We start from the raw sequence: 24,794 nt of genomic DNA, 5'->3' as shown, positions 1-24,794 counted from the left end.
AGCAAGAACATAAATAAATGGGTGTCTACAAGTACCTGAGTTGCTGGGCCAGCTATAGCACTTTTAAGGCTCACAATGGTGCGAGAGATCCATCACAGAACGAGACGTCTCATCTGGTTAATTTAGTTCTGTGTTCTTTGCAGCAGGGTCCATGTTAGCAAGCATCAAGCAAGTATTGACAGACAGCGTTATCACCTCAAGCTTCCGTACGTCATCGAAGCCGGCTGGAAAATTACTACTAGTGGCGCAAACTGTGGGGGGCTCAATAACCCCGGCCAACACGCCGGCCGTGTAGACGCCACCACAGACGCTGGAACACTCAGTTCAGCGTCTATTGTGGCTGCGTGGCGGCGTGTCTCATATACAAGGCGCTCCTATAGCGGCCTTCAGGATGTGTTTACGCTTGAGACTACATCATTCACACGACATCTACTGCACGAAAGAAGTTCCAGTGTTCTGAAACACCGGTTGCGGATTTTGTTCTTCAGGAAATCCAAGGCGCCGTCAGCATATTTGCAGCCGCTGTGGCAATATCCACATGTGAGTATTTGTTCGTGATTTTTCAACTAGAGCTTTGTTAAGATTAGTGGGGTGCGAATGTTAGAAATTTCGAATGCGAATCGAAGGGTTTTTGCTATTAAAATTGTATTCGATTCGTGAACGCGCTACTTGCAACTATCGAAATCGTCGAATAGCATTCGTTTCTGTTCGAATGCTTGAGACATCGCACAGTGCTCGAGAGTTTCGAGGGAGAGAGGTCGATGCAAGCGATGTCTGTTCAGGCGATTTTGCTTCAGCAGAACCGCGGTTGTTGCGGCGAGGTATCGCCTTTTGAGAAAACGCACGGGGAATTGACTTCCGCTCAGTAATTTGGTGTCATTCAATAAATATTCCCCACTTTTGGCAGCCTATATTCGAATTTGTAGTCTTGATTAAGCAAGGTATTTTGTTTTATTATTTGGCCAGCCTCACTGCGTTTTCTTTTTCTGTGGTATTCATTGCACCTTTAAATTTATGCTTAACTTGTTTTTACTTTGTGTATGCTTGCGGTGCCACTCTAAGCTGATGTGAAGCAAGGGAGCGTGTTTTGTGTACTATAGTTTGTTTTGTCATGCTGTACATCTGTTAAGAATTTTTTCTTTTGTGTTCATTACGTGTAGAGCTGTCGCTAGTCTTCCTTTTTGAATGTTTGAGTAGTCCTGCCAAATTGTTTTCAGTTGTTTTAGGTGCTCTTTCTTTATGCGAATGTGGGCATCTGTTGTGGGAGCCACAGAACAAGTCAACCCGTTTCATTTGTGATTTTTGTCCGTGCTCCTGACATTGTGCACACAATGTCGAATAAAGATGTCTTTTTGTTTTAATAACTATTTTATTTAATTTCATTTCATTTATTTCTGAAAGTGCCCAAGAAAAGCTGTACGCCTTGGTATTGGTGCATTTGCGTTGCACAAAGAACAGAAACAGAAAACAAAACGGAAACCTGAAAGAATACTGGTACAAGATGAAAAAAAAAAGGAATTATGTCAAAGACAGAAGTCAGATAAAGAGCATTATATAAATGACATCACTATAAAGCAATATCAGCTACTGTGGTATCATCACACTTCGCTCATTCGACAAACACAACAATCTACATGCATCTTTCACCATTACTGTCGTCGTCATGGCTCTCCAGCTAACTGAAAGTAGTCGTTTCGTATTCACAAGCTCCTTAACTCCCCGGGAATGCAACGGCATTACGCGTACGTACCAAATAAATATATAAATAATATTTCTCTGCTGTTTTGTCTTAATTTAACAGACGAATTCTAAACTTCATAAGCCACTTTGTTTGAAATCAGAACATATTCGATATCTCGATTGGATATTCAGAAGTCGTTTTTCTCGTATACTTGAATTCTATTCGATTCAGGAATTTTATATTAGAACGCCGCTTGTATAATTAATCCCGCAATATGGAACGAAAATTTCCGGCGGGGCCTGCTGAGATGCATTTTAACTTAATCACTTCGAACAGTTGTTTTGTGTTTTGAGACCCCCGATTCGTTGGCGTGTTCATGGACTCCTACGTGATTTTGTTGGCGCTCTTCGGCCAAAACGGGCCCTTGCGCCATTAAAACCCATTACTCAATCAAATCAATTTACGTGATCTTGAGAGTTCTACGTCATCGCTGTCCTAGATCTCAGTTTACAAAGTGCGGTCGTCATATATAAATGTGCCGTCGTCGTACGGCCGCCTGAACGCCGCCGTCGTTGCCGTCGAAGTCGACATCATACCGCAGTCATTTGCATTTTCATCGTGCCGCCATTTTAGCGCCCTTAACTGCTTCGTTAAAGTATTTGCGTTTTTCGCCTGCCACACCTAAATTGATGCGTGATGAAAGAACGAATTACCAGACGAACAACGGATAAATGAGCACGACCAGCTGCAGTTCCTATAGCTCATAACTTCTGATTGCAACAGAAAAAAAGTTTGGGCCGAGGAGATTGCTGCAGATTGAGCTGTCAGAAAAAAAAGCAAAAGATGAAAGCTTGGAACGTCAAAGTACATAACTCCTTCGCATCACCCGCAGTTTTCCACATGCCGCTGATGTACTGTTCCTTGGCTATCGGTGCAGCGGGAACACTGTATACAGCTCTGGTAAGTGGTAATCTTCAGTTTAAATTTCTCTTGGTTTTCTTTTCGTGGTGAATGCCTGGAATGAATCATTCTTTTTTGAACTCTGCAAATCATCTAGCATGTCAAGGTGTGCTTGCTAGCAATTTATACTTTGATTTCGCAGTGCATGCCAACAGCACGCGAATGGAGAAGAAACAGACAGCTCGATCTCAGGAATGTGACTATCGCAGCACAGCCAGTCAGTTGCTGGATGTGCTGGAAGTGGGGCGTCCTTGGAAGGGTCGTTTGCACACAGCGTCATCCGTCTCTCCATGCCGAGAGTGGCTTGCCGATGAAGAGTCAGAGGGTGGACGAAGAAGCGGGAAGGAAATAAATCTTTACGAATGTTGAAGACTGTATACAGATGCCTTGTGCATATTGGCCTTCCCTAGGTCCCTAGACTAGGAAATTCGGTTACGTGATGTAAGGCCAATCAGAGGAGCGGAATTTGCCGTAGAGTCCCGCCTATACATTCTAGCTGGCTTGTCGACCCAGCGTTCGAGGGGAACAGACAGTAGCAGAGGAGCAGCAGGCTGGCCGTCCCTTCTTGAGAGGTGGAGAGGGCGGCGACGAGGCGAAAGGTTGATCGAAAAGAAGAAGCACCTCTCTATAAGCACTATTGTCGCTGCTGTATCCTAGTAAAAGAGACGATAGCCGATTATCGCAGAACAGTCAGAATAGCCATGAATAGCCGGCTTTCTGCCACAGAAGTAATGGTCGGCTCGGGCTACGTTTGAGATGCGTCGGAGCAATCGGAAAATAAGTGGTCCTTTCAACGCACACACTTTTCTGGTGGAGCATCCAGGGAGCCATCGTAATAAGCTGTAATAATCGCATTATCGCCGCGCGTTCACCGCCCGCTTGGATCCGCAATCTATTCTGCGCCTTGGTCAATGCGGTCGGTAGCAGATCCCAGAGAAAAGACGCCGGCAGAGTCCCTGACTGAAAGGCCATTCCATGTCACGCAAACCGGCCTTTCATCCATTAGTTGCTCCTTGTAAAAGCCTGCTAGTACGAACTGACCAACGAATGTTAATAGCAGGTGTGCGCTCAGAGTAGAGGGAGGAGTCGTAACAGATGGTGACGGGAATCCCCTGCGCCGGACCAACGTCACCTAACAGGTCAAGAATACAGCGTCAAGTGTTGGCAATCAGGTAATCTGGACAGGAGGACAAGGAAATGTCTCCCTTAACCCCCCTTTAAACCCGTTTGTGATATGACCTTTCATTTCGTCAGCACAACTAGCGCTAATGCTGCAGACCGGACGGGAAAGCTCACGTGCTTCTGGCGATTCCCCAAAGAGAGAGAGAGAGAGAACACTATAGTGGGATAGAACTCAAGTCTGCAGTGCTCATGAAGTCCCGCCCACGCCCTCTTAACCTCCAGCCACGGTCCTTCCGCGAGGCTACAAATAGTTCGTACTTCAAACTTTCCTTGTTACCTAAATAAGGCGGTAACCACAAAAATAACATTATAAGCCCGCAATTTTCCAAGTTTTCGCTCGTCTACTATAGTGACATGGTGAAAGCCTAATTATTTATAGAACTTAAATAAAACGCTGTCTTCGTTGTAACTATATATTGTCAAGTTTCACTTCAGTTGGCAGTGAAGTTTCATGAGTTTCGTGAAATGAACTGTACCGCGGACTTTTGAAGAGTTAAATACTCAGACTCCATACACATTGTCCATGTCTGTTGCACGCCTCATCGCTTCCGCCGATGAAAAGACTCTTCAAGAACAGCAGACGCTCCGGGGGTATCAACTACGACGCCATGTTGAAAAGGTCGCACGACGAAGATTTTGTTGGCTTCTGTGACTGGCTGGCAGACTAACACAACCCCGCGCGGTTCGTGTGCCTTGATTGCCAGCTTTCCTTTTATTTTTACGTTGTATCCTACTATAGGCAAAGAAGATGCTATGAGTGAGCGAGCCGTGCTCATTGTTGCTACACTTCGCACTAGTGGCACCTGTAAGGGCACTATTTCCTGAATCGCAGATGGATGATAGGCAGGCGCGTCGCTGTTTATATCAATGCGATTACCATTCTTTGGCAACTTCGCGCGCCTTTCAGTATGACGGTATCTATATCACCTCTTTCATGCCAACTTGGATCACTAGTGTGTACCACTGGGCATGTGCAGTAACAAACAACTTATGCTTTTGGATATGCACAGCTAGGTATGTGACATATATTTATGTGAGGAAAACAGGGTGAAGGCGGGAGAAGGAAATTCAGGGCGATGAGCAAAACGAGAACAAGGTGAAAGCAGGAGCCAACGTTTCGACAAGCGGACTTGCCAACGTTTCGACAAGTGGACTTGTCTTCTTCAGCTTGAAGAAGACAAGTCCGCTTGTCGAAACGTTGGCTCCTGCTTTCACGTTGTTCTCGTTTTGCTCATCGTATATGTTTGTAAACATTCTTGACCGATCCTACAGAATGGGTAGTCGCCACTGGAAATGTGGAAATCACGCCGCAGGTGCCCGGATAAACAAGGTGAACGGGAGGCAAGAAGTGAAGATGCCGACAGCAGAAAATTGAAGTCAGCAACAAATAAGTGAGAAAGTCGGTGTCAAGAGCAGCCAAGTCTGAGGAAAAAAGTGATGTCAACAAAATGGGACGAGCGAGGAGCGTTGAGCAGCATAGAAGAGAACAAGATGTCGGTAACAGAAAACTGAAGGAGTCGGCTGCACAGAAGTGCCGCTACATTACTTCAATGCTAATCGTGTTAACGTCGCCATTCATCGTGAGATAAGCTCTGTCGGATTTCTTTTTTTTTTTTTTTTGATAGATAGCATCAATCAGCTAGCCCATCAATAAGTGAACGCGTCATCTTCTTTGTCTTCCAGGGCGGCATGCGGGGAGTTGTGTGGACGGACAGCGTGCAGGGCATCCTCATCCTTGTCTGCCCACTGACCATCCTGGGCACCATCCTCTACGACTCGGTGCACAACCCGGCTTCCATTCACCTGCGCCCCTTCAGCGACATCGACATGAAGCCCTACTTGTTACAGTCAGTTTTCTGCTATTTACGTTACAATACCACTTGGTTGTGTATACCACCCGTGGGAGAAAGTGAACGTTTCTTGCTATCCATTATCGTATGTTGATTAGTATAGTGTTACCGCTCACCGTTACATTTACCGCACGGGTTAATGACAGCCCTGCGCGCACTAGCTTGTGGTTATCCATTACAGAAGTTTAGATTAGGATGCCCAAGCGTTGGGGGAGGCAACCTGTCGGGCTTACAAAAAAAAAAAAGCAAAGCGAGCACAGAAGAGCGCGAAGGGACCACAATGGAGCTCGCGTCTCCCAACGCTTGGTTGCGGCCTTGGGTACCCAATTGTAAAACTTTGTATTAACACCTAAAGCGGGTGTTGCTTGTTGGTCGCTACTAAGATGAATAGCATAGAGTGCCTACCTAAACCACGCCGTCCGTGCCCGGAGAGCCGCTTAGCTATTGGGCGCGTAAACCTGGCAAATGGGTGAAGTGGAGATGAAAACGATAATCGGAAATTTTATGCTAAACTGCTCCTTTGTCAGCGGTCCCCTAATAGTCGACTCCACTGCGAATAGGCATAGTAAGATGCTTCTGATATTGAGCAAGTTTATTCATTTTAAACAGCGCCAAAAAACACGCGGACAAGGAAGAGCACTAGACCAGTGCTGGTTCTGTGTTCTTCACTTGTCCGTGTCTCTCTTTTTCTTTTCTTTTTTTTTTGCGCTGTTTAATATGATTGATCTGTACCAACTAGGTCGCGCCCAAACCCTTCTGAGCAAGTTGACTCACGTTTTTCTAGAATCAAGTGGGATTTTTCAACACAAGCACATCGGTTGTGTTGCATTATGTTGTGTCCTTCCTTTATGTCCTTTTGCGCTTAATTGCCTGTTGAATTCCACGATATGTGTCTTACAATGTTGCCGGCATGACTAGGGATAGAAGAAAAGTATAGCTAATAGGGACAAAAGCAAGAAACATAATGAAAAATACAAGACACTGGAAAATGTTTATAACGAAATAGCAAAACACTAGCTGCGAAAGTCTGTAGATCACTGAGAAAACAGATTTTAAAAGAAAGACTGCAAGAACAACACAAGCAAGAAAAGATAATGGGAACAAAGAGGAAATTAAAAATGCATATGAAGTACTCTTCACGCGGACTTTATCAATTCAGTCATTGACTGCGAGAGAACCTCGTAGACTCTTGAGAGCTAATCTCTGTTGGGTCATCGTCACCTAAGGTTAAACGAAATAGAATAGCACAATGGCCGCTTTTTTAAGAAGGGTAGACTGCAGGGAGAGTTCGTTTTGCATGATAAATAAAGGAGCGCTAAAGACGAAAGACCAGAACAAAGACGGCACGTGAACTGGCCTAGGCGTTTTTTATTCAAAAAGCCGGTGATAAGAGTGTAGCCTAGCCTTCGAATGTTTTACGCAACGCAGAGAGAGACAATCATTAAGCTCCTTCACTAACTCATTGGTTTTTGTTTTCTTTCTCTTTTTATGACCACGTGGTTCTTTTGGCTTTATTATCTGTTTGTTCATTGATAAGCTTTCAGTTGCTAGAAGCACTCACGTTGTCGCCTTCTTGTTCTCGTCTATCGCCTTTGACCGCATTTAGTTTGTTGCTCAAACATGATAACATGCACTGCAGCTATAGCTGAGGAACCTGCAGCTTTCATTATCAACCTCACTGCACAAAGACGATATTTATCGCTGTATAACCGCGCACACATATGTTACATGTATGTACGTGAACGGTCGCTATCGCGTTATGACAACCGCCTCCAAAGAAAGTCACGCAATCCAGCAGGCCTACGCATGCATGGCCTACGTATTCTTGTGACGTGCTTCTCTACGTCACACGACTCCACCGCTCCTCCTCCTCCACTCCGTCGCTCCACCAGTTGCTCACACCGAGGACATACCTCTTACGTCCCCGAAGGCCAAATTTAGACCTGTGTAGCGCTATCGCGTTGAAACATGCACTTGCAAGCGAGCGGCGTATCCACGCGTTTTGCATTGCTTTACTTATTGTCCCATATACATTACAAAACGGGGAGCAACGCCAACGGCCCAGTTTTCCAAACGATGCTAGATAGCCAACTGCCTGCAAAATGTTTCGCAATACATTTGACTCCCACACTGGGTGGGCTTTGCAGTCATTTTTGGGTCAAGTTCGTGATGTAGTAATTCTCATCAGTTGTGCACTTGAATGATCGTTGTCCTTATGAATGCGAAACCGACCGTTTAACAATCGTACTAGCTTCCTGCAGGACGGACTTGGACTTCACTAAGGACGAGAACGTGTGGTCGTGCGCTGTGGGCTTGCTTGCGGGACACGCCTATCGGATGGGCATGGACCAAATGGTGGTGCAACGATACGCTTCGGCGAGGTCCCTAAGGGAAGCTCAGAGGTACGCCAACTAATCTCGTGTGAAGCAGTGTACGTGAGAAGCTTGTTTGCAATTCTGAACAGTAATTATCTCTACCCGGACAAATGCCCTGGATATCTAGTCGCATTTTTCTTCTGTAGTATAGCCGTTGCTTTAACCCAATAAAAGAAGCGCCCACTGAATAATGCGACTTACGGGCATTGCAGTCAGCCCTTAACTGCCGATTCGCACTAATGCTAATGAATGCACTTTGTTAAAGCAAATGTTATTCGTGTGCTTAGCCATACTTACTTAGTCATGCGATACTTGACGTGCATGCATGTTTGTAATGTTCATGCATAAATAAGCTGTTTGGTAAAATTACATTTCACAGTTTCATTTTCGCGACAACTAATTAATTTTGGCGTGTGGGCATAGCACAATTTTTTGCACAAGACCAGGCGAACATGGCTATGGCAGGGCCTGAAGACATATTACATTTATATCACTTGTCCCTACCTTTCCGAGCAGGACGGCGGTCCTGGGCAGCGCTCTTCTTGTCATCTCCACATTCCTGCTGGCTACCGTTGCCATGGCACTGGTGTACTGGTACAGAGATTGCGACCCGCTTCTCTCTGGAGCTATCAAGAACATTGAGCAGGTGGGAAGGCTGTGACGCATCTTCTTTCAATCCATTCTCCAGCTGTGTGTGAATTATTTATACCTCCGGTTACAAACCTTGCACTCCAGTTCTTCGTATTTGATCAGGGAATTGCATATCCGAAACTTTCGAACACTTGCTTCAGGCCGAATGTGCGAGATATGAATGACTATTAGAGCATATATAAAGGGAAACATACCGCCGCGGCGAAAGATGGGTGATTAAAGATGGATATCCACGTGCTAAAAAAAAAAAAAGCGCGGGAACAAGCATTGGCAAAGACACCCGATCGCACTGCTTGCTCGGCGGCGCTGGCTCCTTGCGTTCGCCTCGCCCGACACTAGGCCTGCCTCGCGACGCGAAGGCTCTCCGCATTTTTTTTCCTTTTTACCGGTAGTGGTTACGGCACGAGACAAAGCTACCTAACGCAGCCATACGTTTTGTTCCTGACCTCTCCGTGCTTGCCTGTGGTCATTTCAAGAGAAGAAAATTATTAGGCGCTTTCCCGCTTACGATTAACCACAGACTCCTCACCGTGGTGTTACGTTTCGCCTACAACGCGCGGTAATGCCGGCGCGGATGCAACGGACGCCGGGGCTTCGTTCAAAGCGGCGGACATTTTGGCCCGTTCGACGCCGCCGCAACGCCTCCCCGCCAAGCGTGTCCAGGCGTGTTTCAGTGCCACGTGTCTTCGTGTGTGCGTGTGTGTGTGTGTGCCCACGCTTGTCAAAGCGCGGCAGCCGGGGAGCGGAGCTCCCCAAGTGAGGAGCCAGCAGGTCTGTCCGTCGGCGGGTTGGCGATGCGTCACTACACTCGGCTCAACATGTCTCTCGGCTCGACCGTGCGCGCCGTCGTGGGCTCATGCTCCGCCGTGTCGTGGGCTCATCCCGTGACCTTCCTTCTGGCCCGCGACGCCGAGGGTATAAGAGCAGCTGCCCCCGGACGCCAGGGGAGAGGCTCCGATTTGTACTGTTGAGTTACGTGCTCTCCCGTCTCTCCACTTCGGTCGACCTGACCGGCCGCTCTTTTGCAATGTTAGAATAAACAAGTTGTTCTGTTACCAGTCTACTCTTGCTTTGCCGGGACCTTCGGATGCTTCCAGTGCCCCAGGCCGCCAGGCCAACGCTACCCTTGGGGCTTGCGACCCATTCGCAATAACGGGCGTCAGCACCGAGACCCCAACAACTGGTTGCCAGCGGTGAGATCGCGACAACGGAGGCCAGCAGCGAAGAGATGCGGTTGACTGTATGCTGAGCAGCACAACGACCATCCGGGAGCAGTGCAACGAGCCCTGTGTGATGACTGGTTGCCTGCAGCGGAACGACTGCGCTGAATTCTTGGCTGCGAGGTTTGGTGAGTGCGGGACTTTCTTCTTCTGAGTTTTGCCAGGCTTTTGTTAGTGTCAGAAACAGAGCTGGTAATTGTGGTTGTCGTTGCTGCCGGGTTAGTTTGCGGCAAGACAATAGTAGGCAGTAGAGAAAGCAGCATTCAGAGCAGCCATGGATTTGAAGTCGTTGCGCAAACCGAAATTGCTGGAGCTTGCAAGAGAGTTGGGTCTGGATGTCTCAGACAAACTCAGAAAACCAGAACTGCTAAGGGCTATTCTTGAGTTAGAAGCTGAGGATGACGAGCTGTCGGAATGCCTTGAGACCATTGAGGAGAGGGAGCGTGAACTTAAAGAACAGAAAGAGAAAGATGAGCGTGAACTTAAAGAACAGAAAGAGAAAGATGAGCGTGAACGAAAAGAACAGAAAGAAAAAGAAGAGCGCGAACACGCTTTGGAAATGAAGCGTCTCGAGGTAGAGATGGAACGCGCTCGTAATGGAAGTCAGGCACACGGTGCAGGAGAACGAGTATTGTTCAAAATGACTGACCTGATGCGGCCGTTTAAGCTTGGAGAGGACATTGGTTTGTTCCTGGTTAACTTTGAGCGAACGTGCGAGAAGCAGGGGTTCTCTCGGGAAACGTGGCCACAGCGCTTGCTCACTTTACTACCTGGCGAGGCGGCCGACGTAGTCGCTCGCTTGGAGAGAGAGGAGGCAGAGGATTTCGACAAAGTGAAATCGAGTCTGCTAAAAAAGTACCGGCTGTCAGCGGAGGCGTTCCGTCGGAAGTTTCGGGAAAATGAGAAAGGCAAAAGTGAGTCATATACAGAGTTTGCGTACAGGCTTATGTCAAACATGCAGGAGTGGCTCAAAGAAGAGAAAGCGTTTGGTGACCACGAGAAAGTTCTGCAGTGTTTCGGGCTAGAACAGTTTTATAGTCGGTTACCTGAGAACGTGCGGTACTGGGTCTTGGATAGGCCAGACGTTAGTACGGTGGCTAGAGCCGCTGAGTTAGCCGAGGAGTTTGTGACGCGTCGGGCTCGCGGAGCTAAGGACGGTCAAAAGGGTGAATTTGGCTCCAAGTTTGAGAGGCCGAAGTTCACACCCATGAGAGCAAAGGGGGACACACGTAGTTCGGATGCAAGTGAAAGCAGTCCGACCGAACGTACGGAGACGGCGGCAACCGAAGCCGAACGCAGAAAGCGGTTCGAGACGAGGCAAGCGCGCGTTTGTTATACGTGCCAGAAGCCGGGTCACTTTTCGGCGCAGTGTCCAGAAACAAAACCAAAAGTCGTGTTTTTGTCATTATGCAGCACTGACGAGAACATCAAGCTTCTCGAGCCTTACATGCGAGACCTCCTCGTGAACGGGAAAGAGTGCCGAGTGCTTCGCGATACCGCAGCTACGATGGATGTCGTTCACCCCTCTTACGTAGAACCCGATATGTTCACGGGCGAGTGCGCATGGATCAAGCAAGCAGTGGAAGCTCATAGCGTGTGTCTGCCGGTAGCAAAAGTGCTTATTGAAGGACCTTTCGGAGCACTTGAGACGGAGGCCGCAGTGTCATCTATGCTGCCCTCCCAGTACCCGTACCTATTTTCGAACAGGTCCGATCACCTCCTGCGCGAGAAGGGGCTTTTGTTTGGTGAGGCTAGCGTTCAGGCCTTAACCAGATCGAAGGTTCGGGAGCTCGCTGCAAAGGCGGTAGATGCGGGGCCGACGTTGTTGAACGATGAGAAAGGGTCAGAGGCGCAGCAAGCTGGTATTCAGAGCACGCCCGAACGGGATAAAATTGAGCCTGTAGCGTTAAAGGCACCAGATACTGGAGAGGAAATTCCCGATGCGGGAAAGTTAGAAGAGCTTCCGGTCGAGCTTCCGGGACTAGGCTCAGTGACGAACAGGAAAGACACCGATCAAGTCATTAGTGACTTAATAAGTAAAGCATCGCTGTCGCCTGAGCAGAAAACCGAACTACACCAGCTCTTACAAGAGTTTCAAGGTCTGTTCTCTGAGAGGCCTGGTAGGACTTCTGTCCTTACTCATGACATAGAACTTACCTCCCCAGAGCCAGTACGATCCAAGGCGTACCGGGTGTCACCCCGCCAGAGCGATATTATGGAGGCTGAGGTAACGAAAATGCTACAGCTCGGTGTTATTGAAGCGGGTGAGAGTGATTATACCTCCCCTTTGATTTTAGTTGAGGTACCGGGCAAGGAACCTCGTCCTTGCGTCGACTACCGCAGGCTTAATTCCATCACTAAGGATCAAATTTATCCGATCCCTAACATCGAGGAGCGCCTTGAGAGAGTGAGTAGCGCTCAGTTTATTTCCACCCTAGATCTTGTCAGGGGTTATTGGCAGGTTCCACTTACCGAAGAGGCTAGTAGGTATGCGGCGTTCATTTCACCAATGGGGACATTCCGTCCTAAAGTTTTGAGTTTTGGTTTGAAGAACGCGCCATACTGCTTTTCAAGCCTCATGGATAAAGTGTTGCGGGGACAGCAAGAATTCGCTTTACCGTATCTAGACGACGTAGCGATATTCTCCGCATCCTGGCCTGAGCATATGGCCCACTTGCGGGCAGTGCTAACCCGCCTGCGCGATGCGGGCTTGACAGTCAAGGCTCCCAAGTGCCAGTTAGCACAGGCCGAGGTTGTCTACCTCGGACACGTGATTGGTCGGGGTCGTCGCCGCCCCTCTGAAATAAAGGTGGCCGCTGTGCGAGACTTCCCGCAACCGCGCACGAAGACCGATATTCGGTCGTTCTTAGGTGTCGCCGGCTACTATCAGAGGTACATCCCCAGGTACTCTGATATCGCGTCTCCCCTAACGGATGCTCTAAGAAAGACAGAGCCGCAAACAGTCGTCTGGAATGAGACAAAGGAAAGAGCTTTTAGCGCCCTAAAGAGCGCCCTAACAAGCCAGCCTGTGCTACGATCGCCCGACTACTCAAAAGGGTTCGTTGTTCAGTGTGATGCTAGTGAGCGAGGCATGGGCGTTGTACTGTGCCAACGGGAAAATGGAGAAGTAGAACACCCCGTCCTGTATGCTAGTCGTAAGCTGACGAGTCGTGAGCAGGCGTACAGCGCCACCGAGAAAGAGTGTGCGTGTATCGTGTGGGCCGTTCAGAAATTGTCATGTTACCTAGCTGGCTCGAGGTTTATCATTGAAACGGATCACTGCCCTCTCCAATGGCTGCAGACCATCTCTCCCAAAAATGGCCGCCTCCTGCGCTGGAGCCTCGCTTTGCAACAATATTCCTTTGAGGTGCGTTACAAAAAGGGGAGTCTCAACGGTGACGCCGATGGCTTAAGTCGAAGCCCCTAACGTGGGAATCAGCCTCAAAATTGCTTGTTACTGATGTTTTTCTTCCTGAGGCAGGATTTTTAACCTATTGCTTTCGTGTAGTGTTTCAAAGTGATGATGTGCTTTCTAGTGCAATTTTCCGATTTGTGGACGCGTTCTGAGTGCTGCTAAACTACTGTAAGGAACTAGGCAGCAGTATAAAAGGGGAAAGAGCCTGGCAGGGCTTAGTGAGGGTTGTGCCGTGCTTGCTGACTGAGCGGTTGACTTTCGGCGTAGTTCTAACGCTTGCCGGAAACGAGAACAAAAAAGTCAACTCTCCCGAAGTCACTTTGCAGTGTCCTGTGTGCACCTGAACGTGAGAACGAGGCCTTCTCTGTGCGCTGCGCTCAAGAAACGCCAAAGGACGCCCGACTTCGGTTATGAGCATCATCGAGCGACATCCCTCCGGACAGCGGATGCAGTCCCCTGACCATCGGGATCTCCTTCCCCCGGCGGGGCGGTCTGTTACGTTTCGCCTACAACGCGCGGTAATGCCGGCGCGGATGCAACGGACGCCGGGGCTTCGTTCAAAGCGGCGGACATTTTGGCCCGTTCGACGCCGCCGCAACGCCTCCCCGCCAAGCGTGTCCAGGCGTGTTTCAGTGCCACGTGTCTTCGTGTGTGCGTGTGTGTGTGTGTGCCCACGCTTGTCAAAGCGCGGCAGCCGGGGAGCGGAGCTCCCCAAGTGAGGAGCCAGCAGGTCTGTCCGTCGGCGGGTTGGCGATGCGTCACTACACTCGGCTCAACATGTCTCTCGGCTCGACCATGCGCGCCGTCGTGGGCTCATGCTCCGCCGTGTCGTGGGCTCATCCCGTGACCTTCCTTCTGGCCCGCGACGCCGAGGGTATAAGAGCAGCTGCCCCCGGACGCCAGGGGAGAGGCTCCGATTTGTACTGTTGAGTTACGTGCTCTCCCGTCTCTCCACTTCGGTCGACCTGACCGGCCGCTCTTTTGCAATGTTAGAATAAACAAGTTGTTCTGTTACCAGTCTACTCTTGCTTTGCCGGGACCTTCGGATGCTTCCAGTGCCCCAGGCCGCCAGGCCAACGCTACCCTTGGGGCTTGCGACCCATTCGCAATAACGGGCGTCAGCACCGAGACCCCAACAGTGGCTACGAGCTTCTTATGTAGGGGAAACGCGTAGTGCATTCTGCAGGTCTTGTTGTTGGGCTAGTTGGCGTTCGCTTAACCACATATTGCAATGCGAAGGTACAATTACAAAGAGAAGTGTGTATGTGTCTTTACATTGTAATTGTGCCTTCGCTACAATAAGCGAACGTAGTGCATTTATTACCACGCAACTATAATATGTCATGCGAAGCACTCTTAATTCACGCCCATAACCTTAGCCACCGCAAAAGAAATTTGTACCTACTGCTTAACTGTGGCTAGCATAGATCGGACGAGAAAACTCACAGACGCGTGTAATTTACATGTGAGCGTGAATTTTACTTTTTTATTCTCTCTCTCTCTCTCTCTCTCACTCACTTCTTCGAAAAAACGAGAATATCTATAACACAGCAAGCCTTTTCGATCTTTATTAGCAATGAACACCTGCTTGCAACGGCCTGCTTCGCCCTATCGCCATGCGAACTATTTAGTGAGAATAAAAATAATCTACTCACGTCTGTGCTTTGAATAGTGCCATAGAGTGAGCCTACAGCTCTGATGCTATTTGCGCCCGATGGACGCACACTACAAGATGGGCGCAGTTTTATGCTGTTGTTACGGTCCCGTTACCTTTTGCTATTTTTTCTTGTAACATTACTATATGCAAAAAGGAACTATTAGGTTATAACGTATCTATACATCAACTTTTTTTAAACTCTTGTACTGTATCGATGCGCGTGAAAAGATGTTTTGTCGCTGTTCCAGATCATCCCTTACTACATCAACCAAAGGCTATCCGCATTTCCAGGCATGACGGGCCTTTTCCTCGCCGGTGTCGTTAGCGCAACTCTCAGGTATTTATCTGTTGCATTATTCCACACGCACTGCTTTCTTCGTTATTTTCGCACGTGTGCTTCCGAACGCGCTTTCGCCGACCACTTGAACTCGCAATGAAGCACTGCCGACTTGCGTTCTTTCAGCACGGTCTCGTCGGCCATCAACTCCTTGGCTGCGTCTGCCTTCGTGGACATCCTCTCGCCGTTTATAGTCATGAATGACCAGTGCTCGAACATAACCATCAAGTCAATAGGTGAGTTCATCGGTAACACGAAATGGAAAAAAAACGAATATAGTGCGAATTAAGTCCTGCCGCGCATAGACGCTACTGGGCATACGTTAGGTTCATTTAAAGACTGGACTCGTAAACATTTTACCCTCCTTGGGACTGATGCGTTCACGAACGCATACTCCTATCGTTTGGAAATGGCCGAGAGCCCGATGCGCGACTCCTGTGGGTGCGAGGAAACCATCGAACACCTATTGTGTACCTGCCCTCGCTACGATGTACAACGCCTCTCTCTGCGGGCAACTTTACGCCGACTGGACTCGAGACCGTTCACCGAGTCAAAGAATCTAGGACCGTGGCCACACCCGTTACTGGCACGGAAAGCGATTCGTGCACTAGTGCAATACTTGAAGTGCACCGTTTATAGTGTCCCTGTGTATAGTGTCCCTCCCACGCACACTCAGTGCTTATACTCTCCCCCTTTCTTCCTCTTTCTATTCCCCTTTCCCCACCCCCAGTGTAGGGTAGCAAATCGGGTGCTCTTCTGGTTGACCTCCCTGCCTTGCCTGTCCTTGCTCTCTCTCTCTCTCTCTCTCTCTCTCTCTCTCTCTCTCTCTCTCCGCGCCCCATATTTTCCTGTCAAGAACGCCACGCGAATACGCGCATGCCATTAGTGACCTGCGAACTACGACCTTTTTTCACATGATGAAGATCTGTATTGTGAACTTTGCTACTGGTTATCGCTACGTCATTTTTTTCTTATGACGTGCGTGATACTGTAAACTTTCTCATTATATTTTCTCTTCCTATCGCACGACAATTATTTTTTTTTCTCTGCGGTACAGAGCCCATACTACTATTCGTGTTTGGAATACTACTACTACTACTACTACTACTACTACTACTACTACTACTACTACTACTACTACTACTACTACTACTACTACTACTACTACTATTACTACTACTAATAATAATAATATCTATCGTCATACTATTATATGTCCACTGCTAGACTAAGGCCTCTCCCATCAATCTCCAATTATGCGTCTTGCATCTACTGACGCCATCTTTATGCCTGAAAATTCCATCAGTTCGTCATAGCACCTTGTTTTCTACAGTACTCTCAATTTCTTCCTCTTAATCACAACTAGAACATCGGATACCCCGTTTGCTCTCTAATCCAGATCGCTGTCTTCCTGTCTCTTAACGTTATACCTGTCATTTTTCGTTCCATCGCTCGTTAGCATATCTTAGCTTCTCAAGCTTCTTTGCTAACCTCAAAGTTTCTGCCCGTATGTTATAAAACGCTAGTTGGCAAGAACTGAGCGAGGAATATAACGGTTAAAGGAATCTCGTCAAGGGGGCAATCGTATACTGCACATGGCAAGTTTTTTTACCCTGTTCAAGTCCTGCACTTCTTGTCTATGAAATGCGGAAACGAATTGATAGCAACAAGAGGTCGTATGCTTGGACGGGACGGCTGACTATACTTAACCTGCCAGAGACGAAGCTACAAAATTAGTTCGATGTATGTTTCAACGTTGCCTGAACACCACTGAAATCAAATGGAGAGTGGGCGTGTAGTGCGGGCTGGGCAAGTAATGTTCTTCGTGGTCTCTCTTCTTGATGCTCGCAGCGTTTTTCTTCGGTGCCCTGATGACTGGACTGGCGATTGCTGTTCCCTACATCAGCTCAGCCATTCGTGTAAGTTGTAGTTCGAAGCTGGCTTTAACACGGCATAGCGATATATGAAAGACTGTCACTACACGCACGCACACACACACGCGCGAGCGCCCAGGCAAGCACGCACGCACACAAGGACGATGCGCATTGTCGTATGTATGTGATCATGGGCCGTATAACGTAAAACTATTCCAGTATGTTTTTATTCCAATCTCCTGACGTCAAATTTGCCTAATCACCGACGCAACATCGGGCAGTCACCCGCAGGGTTGTGTCTGAACAAACCAATCAAACGCTCTCCTCGTTCATAGGAGGTCACTTTTGTTTGCTTGAAAAACGAATAACATATTGCCTGCACTGAGCGCCTTGTCTTATATAATTGGCTCACAAGAGGCGAGGAACACGCTCAAGTGAAGAGGGATTCGATGGGGCTGAGCTAGTGCACTGAAAGTAGATAACCGGATGAGGAGGGTGGTGCCGCCGTCTGCGATTGGTCCGCTTTCTCTTACTTAGCTTGCGGTGGCTCGTCGACAATCGCGGCGGCATGCAACGGAAGCTTAAGAATGACGCTAAAACGGATCCTCAGCAAAGAAGAGTTGGCAGAACGAGGTCGTAAACATGCCGAAAGTTCTTCAAAACGTTACATGGCCACGCAAGGAGTTTTATTGCAGGCAAGTAAACCCATACTCTCCGGCAGGTGCGAGTAGCCAGTGCCTCTGCGATCGGCGGCATTCATATTTTATTCCTATCGGAACGGGGCAGCCTGCGGCTATTCAGAAGAAAATTCAGTTTTGTTCGGCATACTAATGCCTCTCCACCGCGTACACGTCACTTTGACGAGGTGAGTTTTTGCCGTTTTGTGACGTCGCGTGACAGGCAGGTGAAGTGGGCGCAGCCCGAAAACTTTTGACCAATAGCCGAGGGCTAATGGCGAAAAGTCGTCGAATGAGAAATAACTATTTTTCTTTTGTTAGGTCAAATTATGCATAGTCAGTGTGTACACATCATATCAGATGGGGAGCTATCGCGGTTTTCGTGACATTGCGTGACACAGGTTAAGTGGGGGTGGTCCAAAAAAGCTTTTGACCGATCGCGGAAGGCTGATTGCAGAATTGGAATAGAAAAGTTTGTAATAGTCTTACGTTATAGCGCCCCATCTCTCCCGACATTGTACCTTGTGAACTAAGCAAGAAACTTCGGTTTTGCGATGAAAAACCAACCAGCCTTTATACAAATTTTCACGTAGTCGACAAGGTGCCGTTGGTCATGCTGTGCTCATTCTCGCCACGGCACAGCACGGCCAACGCTGCCTGGTGGACTTCTTCCAGAAGTGCCCGGGAAAGTTCAACAGCGGAGCCCTGGCTCCCTAATTTATCGGCTCCTTCTATAATAGATAAAGTTTCCAATCGTCCATCCCCTCACATGATTCCCACTTCTGATGGGAAAGCATCAAACGGCCAACTGAGCCAAAAAGCCAGCGTCTGTAGCAGCGAAACGGCTCCTGAATTCCCATTGCCTGCGACGCCAAGCCACGAGCGTGCCGCGATGGAGCAGATCGGGCAAAACGGTGTTGCGTGAGGGGAGAGGGCATCGCCGCGACGCCACGTCACCAGCGCGCCTCGAAGGAGCAGATACGGCGACGCGACGCCGCGGGGCGAGACGGGTTGTCGGCGAGGCAGTCGCATGACTCGAGCGTGCGGGTTCCGTAGTATCGCTCTCGGAAACCGAGGCGAGGTCCGTATCTTTCTCTCTCTCACCCTAACTGGGCTTAGCTACTGCATGCGCCTGCCGGCCTTGGTGGCCGCTGCTGCTTCCTCGGTCTCCTGTCGCGCAGGACTTCGGTGGCATGGGGTGTTGGCACCGCCGGCTGCTGCTGCTTGCTGGCTCGGGCAGCACGTCCCGTTATGGTACATTACTCGCAGCGCAAAACTCGAAGGACCGCCCAGCGGCGTTCAATTGGAACTTAATGATTTCGCGTTCATACCTCATAAAGCGTTTAGATGTCCTAGCATTCTTTCGAAGGTTCACGAGCAATGCCCAATGTTGATTTTTTTTTCGGCGGCCGAAGAGAAACAAATAAATTGCATGCTGCAGTGTGAATACCGTAAGACTTTATTCTACGTTCTTCGCACGAAGCTTTCACTGCAAAGATCAAACCGTTGCCTTAGAATACAACTTATGCTTGAGAATCGTCGCGCACACACCACCTCACCGCCCCGGTGTACATGCAATGAAGTGTGATTGTTTGTAACATGTAAAGTAACTGTTACTTCTCGTGAGTCAACCTAGTTTTGTCGTCCGTTTAAGGTTAGTTTCGCCACGCTACAAATGCAGTGAAATAGACTGTGGGCCCTTGATGACTCAATACTTCCGAAGTTTGGAGTCAGGCAGTGTTCATAAAACGCACTGAGAACGAAGACAACAGGAACGCGTGCGAAAGGACGGCTTGCCTAAATCAACGTATCGTTGAGCCAGACATTGCATGTACGTCGTATTTTTTTATGCGACAGGTATTACGCATAAGTGCAAGGTCAACTTTACCGCGAAGATGATCGCATATCTGCACCACACATCACAGTACATCATACTGAAACTTAGTGAGCTAATTTCTGGGCACGCACGTGTCAAGCAATGTCTCTTTGAACGTTTTCTTCACGCTTTCTTTCATACCGCGACGTACCAGGAATAATGAGGAGAGTCAGCAAATGAGGCCCTATAACGTGAATCTATTCCAATCCGTTTTTATTCCAATCTCCTGACGTCAAATTTACGTAACCGCCCACGCAAGGATTGGGCAGTGACCTCCATTGTTGTTTGAGCCGCCCAATCAAACACTCTCGTCATTTACAGGGGGTAACTTTTGTTTCCTTTCGGAGTAAATAGCATTGCCTAACTTGACAGGTTTTCTTATCGAATTGGCTGACGAGTGGCAAGGAGCAGGCAGTATACTGGAGGGTGTTTCGGTGGGGCCGAGCTAGCGCAGTGAAAGTAGATAACCGTATGAGGAAGGTGGTGGCGGCATGTGCGATTGGCCCGCTTTCCCTTGCTTAGCTTGCTGTGGCTGATCGAAAATCACGGAGGCGTGCAACGGAAGGTTAAGAATGCCGCCTAAAATGGATCCTAGGCGAACAAGAGTTGGCAGAACGATGTCGAATACATGCCGAAAGGGCTCAACAACATTATATTGCTACAAAAAAAAAAAAGCTTTATTATACGCTAATAAATCCGAATGGATTTATTCTCCCCGGAAGCTCCGAGTAGCCAGTGCCAGAGCAATCGGTGGATATACATCCTCTATTCCTTTCGGAAAGGGGCAGTCTCTGGCTATTCCGACAGAAAATTCAGTTTTGCTCGGCATATTAATGCGCCTTTCTTTTTGCGTACACGTAACTTTGACGTAGTGAGTTATCGAGGTCTTGCGACGTCGCATGACAAACAGAAGTGGGCGCAGCCTGAAAATATTTTGACCAATCGCGGAAGGCTAATGGCGAAAAAGACGTATATCCGGAAAGAAACGTATTTCTTTTGTTCGGTCTATTCACGCATAATCAGTGTGTACACGTCATATTAGATGGGTAGTTTTCGCGGTTTTCGTGACGTCGCGTGGCAGACAGGCGAAGTGGGGGTATACCGCAATAAAGTTTTGACCAACCATGGAGGGCTCATTGCAGAAATGGATAGAAACAGTTTGGAATAGCTTGAAGTTACAGCGGCCATAGTCGTGACATTACGGCCAACTGACAAATTAATTGCCTGCGACCATCTCATTTGAATACACATATATGAAAGCCAAATAAGCAAAACATAGGGCGTTAATGATTTTGTTGACTTGCTACTTGAAACACAAGAAATTTTTAAAATCCCAGTGCATCAGATAACGGGCAAAGTTATATGGCGCTTGTAAATCAATAAATACGTACTACGACAACAACAACAACATAAAAAAACACTTCGTACGCAGCATTCGCTGTTAACTCTTATGGCAAAGGCGAAGAAGGTCACATTTTGTTAGTGCACCAGAATCATTCTGTACCTTCTGTGATAATCTTGCCCGCTTAGATCAGAACATGTTTCAGATGAACTAAACGTAGTGCTCGCGTAATGTATAATGCTTGGAAATACGCTTTCCGTGGTCATTTTAGTAGTCCACGTTATTGTCGAGTCCTCGATAAAACGGTCAAGGATGTCGTTCATAAGTATGCAACTTATTTCCGCATTCTTTTTTTGTTTTTCCCCACGACCGAAAGCTCATCATGGTAGTGCACAGCAGTGCGTCTGGCCCCTTCATCGGTCTCTTCGTTTTGGCCTTGGCGTTTCCGTGGGCCAACGGTAAGGTAAGTGCAAGGGGCGCTCATCCTTATACATATATAGTCATATCACAAGAAGTCAACAAACAATGACACCAAGGACAACATAGGGGCATTTTTGTTGGCTTATGATTTGACTCATAGAAAATCACGGCCCTCGATTTCCTTTCTTCTCGTTCACACGCGCACACACACGCGCGCATATATATATATATATATATATATATATATATATATATATATATATATATATAAACGAGAAGAAAGGGGGTCAACCGAGGGGCCCGATTTAACAACCACTGACGCCAAGGACAACATAGGGGAAATTACTTGTGCTTAATAAACGAAATAAAGAAACGATAAATTAATGGAAATTAAAGTGGATGAAAAAACAACTTGCCGCAGGTGGGAACCGAACCCACAACCTTCGCATTTCGAAATTTGGCTGCTAGGATATGATATGATATGATATGATATGATATGATATGATATGATATGACTAATAAAAATCGGGCCCCTCGGTTAACCCCCTTTCTTGTCGCTTATTACATAACGAGGCTCTTGAATCCGGCCACATTGATGCCTTCAGGTAGCATGTGTGGGTTTATTGACCAGTTGCCTTCATCTAAAAAGATCACGTTCTCGTGACGCCTGCAGCAGAAAGGGTGTTTCACGTCCGCCCCAAGGTCTGTGAGTGGTGGCGCTGGCTAACACTCCTAGGATTCTACTAGGACACATAAATACCGAAGAAAGTGGATGGGGAAACGGCGCCGCGTTAGCTCAATTGATAGAGCATCGCACGTGAAATGCGAAGGTTGTGGGTTCGGTTCCCACCTGCGGCAAGTTGTTTTTTCATCCACTTTAATTTCCATTAATTTATCGTTTCTTTATTTCATTTCTTAAGCCCAAGTTAATTCCCCTATGTTGTCCTTGGTTTTTGTTGGCTTCTTATGATATGACTATAACTATATATATATATATATATATATATATATATATATATATATATATATATATACACCAATGCGGGGTATTGCATAAGGGGTGGTTAACTAGTATACACAAGGCAGGTGTGACGGTGAAGTACAAGTTTCAACATTTTCCAGAAATTCTGAATGACATGTGATGGCAGCGACATTGAAGGGTAGGTCGTTCCAGTCTTTGGCAGCTCGAGGAAAAAATGATGATTGAAAAGTGAGAGTTCGTGTTCGAGGACGAGAAACTTGCAGTTGATGGCTGGTGCGCTGTGACATGCGTGATGATGATGGCGTGGCGTAAGGTTGGCGGCTTAGCGAGCTGTAAAAAAATTTGTGATAAAAAGAGGGCGTGGCGATACGACGACGAAAAGCAAGAGATGTGAAGCTAGATTCTGCCTTTAAGATTGACGTGCTGGTGTTATATGAATATGAAGAATGCATGAATCTAGTCGCACGATTCTGAACTGACTCGAGTGCATTGATGATATATGTTTGATGAGGGTTCCAGATGGCGGCGGCATATTCAAGTCGTGGTCTGACAAATGATTTGTATGCGAGTAGTTTGACGTGTTGTAAAGCATGACGAAGGTGATGTTTCATGAACCCAAGGGTCTTGTTCGCTGATGAAATTACGTTAATCGCATGCGCATTCCATGAAAGGTCGTGGGAAAGAGGTAAGCCTGAGTACTTATAGGCTAGACGTCATTCCACTGGGACGTTTGCGATTGTGTAAGTAGAGAGATAAGGATTACGACGGCGGGAAATCGAAATAAATTTGCACTTGTTAGGGTTCAAGGCCGTTTACCAACATTTGCACCAGTTTTGCACGTTATTAAGGTCATTTTGGAGAGATGCTTGGTTAGAGATGTTAGTCACAGTACGATAAATCGCACAGTTGTCAGCGAACATGCGAATACGACAAGATACATGCAGTGGAAGATCGTTAATGTATATTAGGAAATGAAGCGGTCCCAAGACTGAGCCCTGAGGGACGCCTGAAGTGATAGGGAGGGGTTTGGAGGAGAAGGTATTGACAAGGACGAACTGGGAAAGATTAGTAAGAAATTCTTTTATCCATTGTACTACGTGAGGATCTATGTTCAATCTGGATAATTTTATTAGTAAGCGGTTATGAGGCGCTTTGTCAAAAGCTTTAGAGTAGTTTAAAAAGATGGTATCAATTTGAACGTTGTTATCAATATTAACGTGAAGATCATCAAGGAAGATGTGTGTGTGTGTGTGCGTGTGCGTGCGTGCGTGCGTGCGTGCGTGTGTGTGCGTGCGTGTGCGTGCGTGCGTGCGTGCGTGTGTGCGTGCGTGTGTGTGTGTGTGTGTGTGTGTGTGTGCGTGCGTGCGTGCGTGCGTGCGTGCGTGTGTGTGTGTGTGTGTGTGTGTGTGTGTGTGTGTGTGTGTGTGTGTGTGTGTGTGTGTGTGTGTGTGTGTGTGTGTGTGTGTGTGTGTGTGTGTGTGTGTACGCGCGCTACACGTTACAAATGCCGCTCTTGGGCCCTGTTCGAACAAATGGGAGAGACCCTCAGATTGGGGAACTGGTAGTTCGGCTCCTTGCAATATTGCCCCGATACATTTCGTTTCGCTTCATCTAGTGTCGACATCCAAGCCTCATTGGCGGTTGTCCCTGGTTAACATAAACAGATCTCAGCGGTTATGCGATTGCTGGCTGTATGCGCCGAAGGCGATTGCGAGAGCCAGGAAAATGTCATAGACGCCGTGTTTTAAACGCGACCATTACTAAATGTCTTTCGAAAATTTCCGACGTGGCCTGGGCGAAGTACGTACCCTTCCATGACAGCTGCGGAATTTCAGTTTGCTGACAGCGTACGAAGGACATGTATCCACTGTACAGTGTGGTCCATTGTTAAAGGGAGCACGCATTTAGTATTCTGCCATCATTAATGCCACGGACATTTTTTAAATGTATAAATGTACAACCTGTTGATTATATAACAGCCTCCTCTTTTTTATGGAGGGGAAGAACTGCTCCAGTTATATTGGTTTTGTTACTGCAGTAATAAATGTGTCTCCTTTAACAGCGGGCTCACTGCATATTTGCCTTTTTGAACGAACCTGGACTTAATGACGTCGTAAAGCACCAGAAAAAAAGAAAAATCTGGCAGCGGTGGGATTCGAACCCACGCCCCCGAAGAGACTGGTGCCTTAAACCAGCGCCTTAGACCGCTCGGCCACGCTACCACGAGAAACGGTACAACTGAAACCCTGAGAGGTGGGAAGATACCTATGTAGTTCTCTGTAGCTATATTTATCT

The 24,794-nt window shown here is 47.7% G+C and overlaps 1 protein-coding gene and 2 non-coding genes across 3 annotated transcripts in view; 2 read left to right on the top strand and 1 right to left on the bottom strand.

Annotated features, from left to right (window-relative positions):
• Positions 1-24,794, top strand: part of LOC126542403 (sodium-coupled monocarboxylate transporter 2-like) — a 76,996-nt gene that overhangs the window by 14,945 nt on the left and 37,257 nt on the right. Inside the window, exons 4-12 of the mRNA XM_050189461.3 lie at positions 489-540; positions 2,574-2,641; positions 5,507-5,670; positions 7,935-8,075; positions 8,565-8,694; positions 15,240-15,328; positions 15,455-15,564; positions 17,180-17,247; positions 21,474-21,560. Coding sequence (XP_050045418.2) covers positions 489-540; positions 2,574-2,641; positions 5,507-5,670; positions 7,935-8,075; positions 8,565-8,694; positions 15,240-15,328; positions 15,455-15,564; positions 17,180-17,247; positions 21,474-21,560 — 909 coding nt within the window. The remainder of the gene's footprint in view (positions 1-488; positions 541-2,573; positions 2,642-5,506; positions 5,671-7,934; positions 8,076-8,564; positions 8,695-15,239; positions 15,329-15,454; positions 15,565-17,179; positions 17,248-21,473; positions 21,561-24,794) is intronic.
• On the top strand, positions 22,303-22,375 carry TRNAS-UGA (transfer RNA serine (anticodon UGA)). Its single transcript has one exon. It is a non-coding gene; the product is annotated as a tRNA-Ser (tRNA).
• TRNAL-AAG (transfer RNA leucine (anticodon AAG)) lies at positions 24,640-24,721 on the bottom strand. Its single transcript has one exon. It is a non-coding gene; the product is annotated as a tRNA-Leu (tRNA).

This window comes from Dermacentor andersoni, chromosome 2 (genome assembly GCF_023375885.2).
Source record: "Dermacentor andersoni chromosome 2, qqDerAnde1_hic_scaffold, whole genome shotgun sequence".
NCBI lineage: Eukaryota > Metazoa > Arthropoda > Arachnida > Ixodida > Ixodidae > Dermacentor > Dermacentor andersoni.
The sequence above is the reverse complement of the archived record's forward strand: the minus strand, read 5'-3'. Positions and strand labels throughout refer to the sequence as shown.